The following is an 11,617-nucleotide window of genomic DNA, read 5'->3' as shown; positions in this document are numbered from 1 at the left end:
GGTTGAATTGTGTCCCCCAAAAAGATATGTTGAAAGCCTAACCCTATCATACCTCAGAATGTGACTTTATTTGGGGATGCAGTTGTTACAGTTTTAATTTGCTACGTTAAGATATACCGGAATAGGATGGGTCCCTAACCCAAAATAAATGACATCCTTACAAGAAGAAAGAAATTTAGACACAGACACAGAAGGAAGACAGCCATGTGATGATGGAGGCAGAGACTGGAGTTATGCTACCACAAACCAAGGAATGCCTGGGGCTACCAGAAGCTGGAAGAGGTGAGGAAGGATCATTCCCTAAAGTCTCCAGAAGGAGTACGGCCCTGTCAGCATCTTGATTTTGGACTTCTCATCTCCAGAACTGTAAGACAATAAATTTATTTTGTTATAAGCCACTCCATTTGTGTTACTGTGTTATGGCAGCCCCAGGAAGCTAACACAAACAGTTTTATGAGACCCCTCATCTTCCTACTTTGACTCTGGGACTCACTTCCCCAATTATCACTTTACCCAAGCCTTAGACTTAAAGCTGAACTGCTTTCTCTGGCTTTGAGTTTTTATCTCTTTTCTTAACTAGAATTAATGATCATCCCCCAAGATTTTATGAAACAGAAGTACACTGGAGCCAGCCCATACCAGTTTACAGCAGCCAATTGTTAAATTTTTAGGAATTTTGTAAGCCAATTGCTAAACACAGCCATTATTTTAAAAATTACATTGTATAAGTTTCAAATTAGGTAAATTATACTAAGACAAATGTAATGAATATCAAAACTCATCACTTCCTAATTGTTTGACTACTTTTTACTATAATCTGTACTCCTGAGGCTATTTATGTCAAATTTATCTGTTTGGTGGGAACAGTTGGGGAAAAATGTGCTACAGCTCATTTTTTCCCAACTTACATTGGTAGCTTGAAATCAGCCACGGTGGGAATACTTACACCATGAAAACCGTCAAAAGCCACAAGCCAGTTATTTTTATATTTTCAAAGAGTTAGTTGTAAACATGTACCACCACTACACCGAAATAACCTTTAAGTCCATGCAAAACTAGGATGACTACAGAGGAAAAGCTCGTGGTTAGCTTTATTAAAGATATCTCTTTTCTGGGCCCTGCTATGCACCTCTCAGTAGAAATTCAGAGCTCAGGACAGGAAGTAAAAGGAAATAAAGGACTCTATTACAAACAACGAAGACAGAGAGATTTGACAGGGATTATGAAGAGGGGATAAGGCAGACTTAGATGCTGGTGACCTATTTTTAGTATTGTCTAGAAAATCTCTCAGGAAAGTGTTTAGCTCTGATTACAAATATTAATTACACTCCAATCAGAGAACTATTTAAAGGACCTGTGCTCCTTAGGGAAAGATATTTCAGATAGATAGATAGATAGATAGATGATATAGGGATATATATGGCATACACATGTATAAGTTATTCAAGTTGGTAATAAACCAGATGATTTTTCTTAGTAAAACAGACCCAATCAAGCTACAAAATTATAATTGAATTAAATGACTCTATACACAGGCAGGGTAAAATCTTCATAGCTTTAGCAGATATACAATTCCACTATGTATGGATGGGATCAACAGTCTTTAGTTTTGCTATGACACCTTCCTTGTTAAACATATCATCAGCTGAACAAAAATATTTATAGGAACAGCACCTCTACACATTTGAAACAAAGATTTAAACAACCTGATACCCATTACATAGTTACTTCCTAAAATTCTTAAAGGTAACTTGAGGCTGTTAACTGTTTGATATTACTCTGCACTGGGGGGAGTGGAATCTCAGGTTAGAGACTCTGCCCTAGTCCTTGAACTCTGTGCCAGTGAGAGTTGGGAATGCTGCAAACTTTCAATCAGTGCCAGAGAGAAGGTAGAAGGCCTTTTTTTTCTTTTCACCACAAGGCCTGCAGCAGATTGTGGAGTGGCATTACTCACACCATACAAAGTCTTGCTGAGTCTACTTTTGCTCTAAACACTGTCTCATACCAGGAAGTGTTCTAAGGGTGGAATGTGTGAAGCTTGCATCACATCACTCTGTTTTTGTGACTGAGGCATTCTTTTAAAACCTGTCATCTGAGTCCAACAATGTTCCCACTTCATTAGCTACCAGATTTTTTTTTTAATGAAAAATAAGAGTTTTTCTTTCCTTCTTTGTGAACACAATCCAACTGGGGAAGAAACCCAGTCTCTTAAAGTTCTCCATAGTTTAATACCCATTCTTAGATTCCTTAGGCTTTCTAAATGGAAAAAAAGGCAAATCCAGCTCATACATAAGGCAGTCAGAAAAGGACGCATATAATAAGGTAGTCTGGGTCTAGAAAATTATATCACAAACACAAATAATAGAGTAACAACTGTTATGATTTTACTTTTCAGTATATTAGGCTTGGGGAAACATCCTGAGTTTAGGTTGTTGCTGGAAGATGCTACCAATTAAGGAAACAAGAGGTGGCTGGAGAGGGACAAGAAAAGCAGAAGCAGGAAGAGAGCACTGCTGAGAGAGAGGAACCAGATAAATACAAAGAATTGCTCTGCAGAGTTTTTCCCTCCTATTTCTTCTCTGTTCTCTCCATGGGCCCTCTTTTTTGCTGATGACCTCACTTCCGCCCCAGGCCTTTTACTGCAGTTCTTGTCAACTAAACCCTCAAATCAACGTATAATATAGGGCTAACAGTTAGCAATTAGTTAAACCTCTCACACATTCTTTTTCATCATAGAAAAATCTTGAAGACAAACAAAATATTCTCAAGACCCCAAAGTAAAAAAGATCCTTATTTTTGAACATTTTGGGCAAGGAATTTTCTCACATCAAACAACATAAAGCAGTAATGACAGGATTAACACAGTCTGTTAGAGGGCTAATAAGATTACTGTGATTCTAATATGTTTTGAAAATTATCATTTTGGCATTCAAAATATCTCTATTTTAAACTAAAATGTCATAAAGCATTAAGTTGAGAAATTTTAAAAGGCTTATCATAACTAAGCTTTTCTTAAAAAGCTTACATTTGTTTTATATTGCACCAGTACAAAATATTAATTTACATACAGATCATGTTTTTACTTTTGGAAATGTTTTCTCTGCAGACATCTAAATTGAAAAAAATAGTTTGCTATTTTTGAATAATCTTTGGTATCAAATACAATTTTACTGTCTGTGACTCACAGCAAAGGTGGTGTTCTTTTTTTGTACAGTTACACTGATGATAATTTGACAATAAACTATTTTTATGGACCAAGTTCAAGTTAGATACTGTGTCTGTACGCTACTCTTCTCAGTCAGCTCTATGCTGAACTTTGTAAGGGCTTTATGACAAAAAACAAAACAAACAAACAAACAAAAACAAAGCAAAAACCTCTTCTTTACTGAAATTCAGACTTTCCATAATTTCCTATCTATCCTTAGGCTTCCTGGATGAGGCTCAGCTAAAAAAGTACTCTGAGATATATTTGCCCATGTGCTTATAAGTGTAAAACCTGAGTGATGTCTCTGGGAAGCACCAAGGACACAAATACTTATTTGTCCCAGAAAGAGAGGGGTCCCTATTTTGAAATATCTTAATGGAACCCCAAATATTAGAGCTTACTGGATTGAAAATAGTACCCTCTACTTGAAGATTCTTAACACGAATTCAATGTTGAATCAAACCTATCATTCATATAGCTCATAATAACTTTCTTGGTAAAAGTATCTCAGATCAATAGATGGCAGGCTTTGGGTTTCTTTCAAATAGTTGAAAAATACAGATAAATTATCAAAGACAACTTTTCACTAGTTTTACCTTAATTATGGAGAGAGAATATTGAGTATAAGTATCTCAGCAACTTTCTCCTTTTAAAAATCCACCACTATCCTCAGTAGTCATATAGATTATTCTGGCTATTTAATTTTTCACATCTGCTTGCGGTGACTATGTAACATTTGGTAAGACAATTAGCTTTGGTTGCACATTCTCACTGAACTTTTGGTGAAATTATTACACTGTATATTAGTACAAAATTATTAGGCTTCTAAAGCTAAATTTTTGTCATTTAGGAAGATGGGGGGTAGGGAATGACACTACATTTAAAGCATTCTTCTGCCTCTATTGTTACCAGGACTAAAAGTTGTAGCTACACGGCAATTTCGCTGGGAAAACTGAAAATCGAATCCCCGTGTTAGGTACTCCCAGCTAAAACAGGATGTTGAAACTACTACTGGCAGCAGGGGTAGGACATTTTCTGTTGCTCTTCTTGCCTGTGTTTTACGGTACAGGGGTTGGCCCTGGTTTGGTCCACCTGCCAGCGGAGCTTAAAGTTTCCGAGGCTTGGGGGAACACAATGACTTGGATCTAACAGCCTAAAGGGGAAGAAGGGAATTTGTGCTGCATCGAGGAAGCCGTTAAACTCCTGCTAAGCGAACTCTCTTTTTTATGCCTCTATGCACACGATCGACCTCCTCTATCACTGACTGGAAATAATTTCTGACAATCCAGGATATTCCGAAAGCTTGGAGACATATGGCTGGAAAATGAAACTACCCTGGAGTGTGGCCACATCATTATTTTGTGTCGCATGGTACCAGACGGGCAGTTGGTGAATATGGTGCTGGGATGTGAACGGACAGTTTAACAATGTGAATTTTTCCCCTATAGAGCTCAGACAGACTTCATTTCCCTCTTGTCTTTCGGTCTCTAGTACTTGTTATTTCCCCCTCTCTGCAATATCAATTAACTCAACTTTGCAGTGGGGTAGCCAAAAAGGAAGAGGATGAAGAGGGCTCTATAATCTTAACAAGTGTCGAGCGAGTCACTGCGCCCCGGGAACCGCGGCGGCGACCCGCCCATCCTGTGCGGATTTCAGGGCTGATACCGCGCGGGAGGTTATGGAGCGGACCGTGAGTTTGATCCGCCGAGGATAGAGACCTGGGCTCGGTAGGCGTGTGCTGATCTTCAGGCAGACTTAGGGGCCCCTGCTGTCTCTCATCCGTAGCGTTTTATAACCATTTCCACCGTTCTTCAAAAGTCATGGACGACGGCCCGCTGCCCGACCTCCGAGACATCGAGCTGAAGCTAGGACGCAAAGTGCCCGAGAGCCTAGTGCGTTCGCTCCGTGGGGAGGAGCCGGTGCCCCAGGAAAGGGACAGAGACCCCGCAGGGGGGAGCAGCGGCGGTGGCGGAGTCTGCAGCAGCAGCAGCTGCAGTTTCCCGCTCTCCCTGTCATCCTCCTCTTCGTCCTCCCCAACCTCTGGCTCCCCACAACCTAGCCATTCCAGCAGCACCCTGGAGAGGCTGGAAACCAAGCTTCACCTCCTCAGGCAAGACATGGTGAGTGTGGTTCTCCAGCTGTGGGAGTGGGAGCCCGCGCAGAAGCACCGGGAGGTCGGAAGATGCGGTTGGGGGCAGAGAGGGCGGCCGGGGCGGCCGATCCGAGCCAGGGGTGCGTGGGAAACACGGGGAGGGGAGCGCGCAGCGGGTGCGCATCCGGAGGCAGCAGCCGGGAAGCTTGTTTACCCGAGACTTTGCTCGGTCACGGTTTGCTAAGACAGCAGAGCCTGCCCTGCTCTGTGTACTTTCTGACGCCAACTCCCTGCTCTGACCATTGAGATGCCAGTCCGCAGCCTCCCAGGCACAACCCCGCCGAGGGCGTCTGCAGTTACTGCACGCATCTGGGGCCTGCTGTGCGCTGTTCACACTTTCAGTTCAAAAGGTGGCTCGGTCCGTTGCACTTACTGCAAAAATACTTCCTGGTTTGCCGAAAGGTGGCGCGGCGGGGTCCCTGCAGCCCTTCTTCCTGGCTCACTCCTCTTCCACCACTACCGCCCCGCCCCTTGGTGCAGCAGCCGAGCAGTTCCTAGACCACTGTGGAGCTGATTCTCCACTGCTGGTTCTGAAAACAATGGCCCACTCGTCCTTGAGGTCCTTATGAATAGCTTGTCTCATGGTTGATCCAAAAGAGCAGGTGATCCCCAGGCCCAAGGATTTGCTAATGACCACTTCCTACCCTCCCCCATCAGTCCTCAATCTGCAATTGTTTTCTGTGCTGTTTGCAAATGTTAGCCTAAGAATAGGACAATGGGACTAGGAAGGGTCCGAGAATACTTGTTATTCCGGATGTATTTAGAGGGAGACACTTATTTACTTACCATGAACTCAGGCAAGTCACTTAACCTCTGTGGACCTCGGTTTATTCATACAATGAACTGCTTGGAGGAAATGATTCCTTCCTTAATCCTTTTAAGAAGATGACCACAAAACAACAGCATTTTCCACCAGCTTGGAAAGGAGGAAAGTTACAACAGGGGCCTCAGCCATTTCTACATAAATGACCCTATCTACTGGGGCTTTGCATGAAAAAGAAGTAACCAGTGGTGTTACTTTAGCTCCTCTCTTTTTGCAGTTGGAACACTGGGAGGGAATAAATTCCAAGCATAAAGTAATCTTGGCAAATATACTAGTGCAAAAAGCCATTCTTCAGAGATCATGTCCTATGCTCAGAATTTTTATCACACTATCAACACAAGGGTTCTAAAAACCTCTCTCAAAATCTTTTAAGCTGGTCTACTTAAGAACTTTAGTTTTTATGTCTCAAGAATCCATTTTCTTCCCAGTTTGAATGCAAATATAGAGAGACATACATATATAGGTCTATGTATGTGTGTGTGTATGTATATATATGTGTGTGTATTCATACACCATGTGTAACACAAATGATTTTATTACTCTACTCATGTTTCACTAAATATACACACACACCACAGGTTATACATGTTAGTTATTCAACAAGTATTGACTAAGCATTGACTATACCTGGTAATTAACTGGGTGCTCAAAATACAAAACAAAAAGTTCAAGGAGCCTATTTAGGGCTCTCAAATCTCTTGCACTCATTTGCCATTTATTATTTGTACTATATCAAGCCAAGTGTGCTGAAGAATTTTGAAGGGTAAAAAAAATTGGTTATTTTCAACAAAAGACATTTTCTAGCCTTGTCTATTTTTCTTAATGAAAATGTCACAGAGTTAATAAAAATCTGTTTCCCCAAGCCAGATCCTGTTATGTATAATGATTATGGTATATAAATAAATACATTTTTAAAAAGCAAGCAGAAACAACAACAGGAGGGGCAGATTACTAAACTGACTATTCATCATATTTTCTACATGAAGCATAGTTATCTATGAACCTAGGAGAAATTATGCCAGAACAGATGTTTTGTGTTCCACTCTGTACTCTAATAAAGGTCTCCTTTATTGAGCAAATGATAACATTGGCTATGGGAGTTTAGAGGGAAGGGATCGAAAACAGGTAATATTCCCCTGCCAATGAGACAGTTTTCCCCCATTTTACATAACTCTTATGGGTACTAAAAACCCCAGCTTCAGCATAATTGCAAAGCAACAGATTTGTTTTTATGCAGACTTGGCAGTTTAGTTATAAACATGGAACAGATGTAGTTGTGCAGTTCTTCCTGTCTCCTGGCATCCCCATGTCGAGAAGTTGGGCGATGCCCCTGTGAGTTTTATGTTCTTTTCTGCTCTCTTCTACCAGCATTGAGTCAGCCTCCTTGGTCTAATGCTTGACCACACATTTCATGCCCATTACTTTGAGTTGTTCACAGATTTTTCTTCTGGATGGTCTGGAATTATCAGGCTTCGTTCGGTCCTGCCCTCAGAACTCCTTCCTAAGAAGCACCTTAGCCATGTACAGGATTTTCTAGAGACTTCCAGGAATTAAGTCTTCCTTCTTTTCCTATTAGGATGGATGTACTTACCACTGACACAAGGCACCATAGTCTTGCAGGGATGGAATCTCAAAACTTAAACTTCTTTACATGCACCTGATCTTCTCATTGTCTCTCTCATCTCCTTTTATGGTTTTATGAATCATTTCCTTAACTCTTATCTGTAAATATTACAATCAATGCTCTTGAAGTCTGTGAGATGCAGGTGGAAAGGAAGCAAGATAAAAGAGATTGAAGTTGGGGGTGGGCGGGAGACTGCTTCTGTGGCCAGACTTCTTCACCTTGAAACCCTTATTAACAACATAAATAGCACAATACGTAATAAAGGGTGTGGGAAGGAAAATACTGGAAAAGAAAATTTGCAGGCATATATTTGATACAGTAGGCCAATTCAAAGTAACCATTCAGGATGTTCTGGAGAAAGAGCACATTTTCCCAATGTGTAAAATATTTTTTATTTTTAATTTAAAGATAAGGAAATTTGACAATAAGCAAATGCAGGGATACACATAGGAAGTTTATAATGAAATCAGAAATAGATGTCAGACTTCTGGTACAAAGTCTGCCCAATTATATTTGTTCACTACTTTTCAATTCACCGTGTCTTACTATCTGTCATATTATTTGAGCATAAGGTCATACTGGGAAAGAAGTATTTTCATCCACATTTTGCGAATGAGATCATTGTGGCTTAGAGATGGTTGGGAAATCAGGCCAAGGTCACATAGCTAATTAATCAACAGAATCACAATTTGAACTCATATCATCTGACTCCATGTACTGTGCTTTTCCCCCATCCTCGTCTGTATCCCAATAATTTCTCTTCAAAATACAGAATAGTTTTTATAAATCTGTGGTAAGTCAGAAATCCCTAGAGTACTAAGGGACCAACAAAAGGAAGCCATCAGGATGCATGTCAAGGGCTGTTTCAGATATGGGTTCATTCAATAATCAGCAAATATTTACTGAGTGCCAACAATGTACCAGGCCAGCCTGGAGACCTTGGGAATATAGTACAAAATGGCTACTTTAAAAAGTCAGTCTTCAGAAGAGGTCCTGTCCTATGTTTGGACTTTTCATTCCACTGTCTATGCAGACTCCTTTTGCAAAATTTTCTTAAGAATAAGACTTTAAGCATTACTTATCAAATACTGCTCTAAGTTTTAGAATGCCTCATAACATCTGAAATATTCTTCCAGTAAATGTAAATAATCTCTGTCAAAGTCAATGTTTACCACTTAGTAATACATTTTATACTGCACTTTTCTTTTACAAGATGTTCAAAGGATTTTAGTGCTATTTCAATAATGTCCATATCATACCTCTAGTTTAAGAGTGAAAATTATTTTCATCAATTTACTATGGAAAAAATTTGAAATGCATAAGATTATAAAGGCAATCACTAAGGAATCAGAGCCTGAAATTAGAAGGGATCTAATCAACCCTCCCAAGTTTGCCTTCCTAGATAATTACTGTTCAGTCATCAAAGTATAGTTTGAAATGAAGTATATACTACCTATTGATGCCGTACTCCAGATTTTAGTCAATTCTGTGTCACGTTTGAATGGTTAATGCAGTGCCATTATGAATAACTAATTTGAAGATACTGTGTCCTGATCCCATATTTTTAGCAACTACATATTTACACAGCAGCTGTGTAATAGTGAGAGATAAACAATTTCAAGCTAGTTACCTGTCTTACTATTAAAGCATTTAAATACCCCACCTGATTCCTCAACTCTTGGTTTAATAAAGTTTTCTAGGCAATACACAGGGCTAGACACAAACACACATAAATGATACCAGAAGAACATGAATCAAAATGTCAAAATTTTTGAGAAAGATACAATTGTACTTGGTTTTTATCAATATTTCCTCTTACTGATCTTTTCCATGTCCCCGCACCCCCATAATAAATGGCTTGCCTATTTTGTAATTTAAAAATATATTTTATATTTCCTCAAAAAGAGATCATAATTTCATTACATTAACTTCACAACTGCTTTGGAAATGATTCAGAGTAGGCTAGGAGCTTTCTATCATTTGTTCCATAATACTTTCAATAGTATTTTTACTATTTTATCATTTAGGTTTTTGTTTTAATTGAACAAAACTTTAAGGAAAACCCTTAGGTATATAATTGAGAAGCTGTAAAGTGGAAGGCGTCTTCACTATCAGTTCACAAGATAGCTGAAAAGATAAATTGGGGATATAATTTTGCCAGAGAAAGATTACAAACCAGAACGTCAGCACATACACGATGCGATAGTGGAAATCAGACGTTAAGTGTTGAGATTAAAAGATAAAGTTGAGGGCTTCCCTGGTGGCACAGTGGTTGGGAGTCCGCCTGCCAATGCAGGGGACGCGGGTCGGTCCGGGAAGATCCCACGTGCCACGGAGCGGCTGGGCCCGTGAGCCATGGCCACTGAGCCTGCGCGTCCGGAGCCTGTGCTCCAAAACGCGAGAGGCCATAGGAGTGAGAGGCCCGCATACCACAAAAAAAAAAAAAAAAAAAAAAAGATAAAGCTGAGGACATTTGTCATGGCAAATGTGCCTTGTACAAGGAATTAAAAGTGCTGATAACTGTGCAAATTAAGGGCCTAATTTAGTGATTAAGACATCAAGGAGATGAGAAAATGTGATTCTTAAAAGTGACTTCTGTCATTTTGCACATGGAATGTTATACTTAATCTAATAAATCTTGTTGATACATGTTTCCTTACATAGTGGCTAAAAATTGACAGCAATGCAGACAAAGGTAGTAATTTTACTTTGATTGAAACACATAGACAGAATTCAGAAGATATATACATAACTTGAAAACAGTGACATATCCAAAAACTGATGAGCCTTGCCCTGTCCCTAGGAATATAGGTTGAATGGAAAGAATTACCTTCCATTCCATTCATGTTGTACAACCATACTGCTCTCATCTTGAGAGACCACAAATTTTATGAGAAGTTTTTAACTTTTCATAAAAGATTACATTTACTTCCTTGGTAGTATAAAAACATACAGTTTGCTTTCCATTTTATAGCGATGAGCCATAATTAAAACACTTTCTCACATATTAAGACTTGTTTTTGAAGATACTGCTTCTGAAACTGGTATTCATGGCTGGAGTCTCTGGGGTCCCTGAGAATTTGTTACTTTTTTTGGTTTTTCTTTGAAGAGCATTCCTTTTTGGTTGTCTTTAAAGCTTGTTCGTTCACTACTCAAGTGGTAGACCTCTGGTTTGGGGGAAATAGGCTTTGGAATCAGACAAGCTGGGATTCCAGTCAAGCCTAGAGCAAGTCGGGATACAAAGAAACCACAGGGCTCACCAGGTTGCCAAGGCTCCGAACCCCACCCTTACAGAGACTTTTAGTTCATCTTCCCTGGTGGGAGGGCCTGTCCAGCTCTCAGCAACCTTCCTACTAGTCTTGGCTCTTTCACTCACTGGCACACGGCATCGAGCAAGTTATATAACTCTGTAGGACTTGGCTTTCTGTTAACATAGTGATAAAAGCATCTCTAGGAAGGCATCATAAGAATCCAATGAAATAATACAAGAAAATCAACTATTATCAATGCAGTCAAAAGCAGTAAGGATGATGACAGTAATAGGTATTATGTCAATTACATGGCTGTTCTGTTGAACTTACACAAGTAGTCCTAGATGAGACTAATGAACGTGTAGGCATCTCCTCTACCACTGACTGTCATAGCACTTCCTGTGTCATCAGATCTTCTGTAGAGACTACCTTTCCATGCAAATGCAAAAAAGAAACATGTGCAGCCTTTCCCCAGCTTCAGTACAAGCAGAGTATAGTAGCACAGATTAAGCAGCTGTAGAACCTAATCTCTGGTAGTTTAGGAAGTCTGAGGAATTGAGAC

The 11,617-nt window shown here is 39.9% G+C and overlaps 1 protein-coding gene across 1 annotated transcript in view; it reads left to right on the top strand.

The window, feature by feature from the left end:
- Positions 1-4,283: 4,283 nt before the first annotated feature.
- Positions 4,284-11,617, top strand: part of LURAP1L (leucine rich adaptor protein 1 like) — a 46,492-nt gene continuing 39,158 nt past the window's right edge. Inside the window, exon 1 of the mRNA XM_059071291.2 lies at positions 4,284-5,325. Coding sequence (XP_058927274.1) covers positions 5,026-5,325 — 300 coding nt within the window. The 5' untranslated portion in view covers positions 4,284-5,025. The remainder of the gene's footprint in view (positions 5,326-11,617) is intronic.

Source organism: Kogia breviceps, chromosome 8, assembly GCF_026419965.1.
Source record: "Kogia breviceps isolate mKogBre1 chromosome 8, mKogBre1 haplotype 1, whole genome shotgun sequence".
NCBI classification, from domain to species: Eukaryota; Metazoa; Chordata; class Mammalia; order Artiodactyla; family Physeteridae; genus Kogia; species Kogia breviceps.
This window is presented reverse-complemented; position numbering and strand designations above follow the sequence as displayed.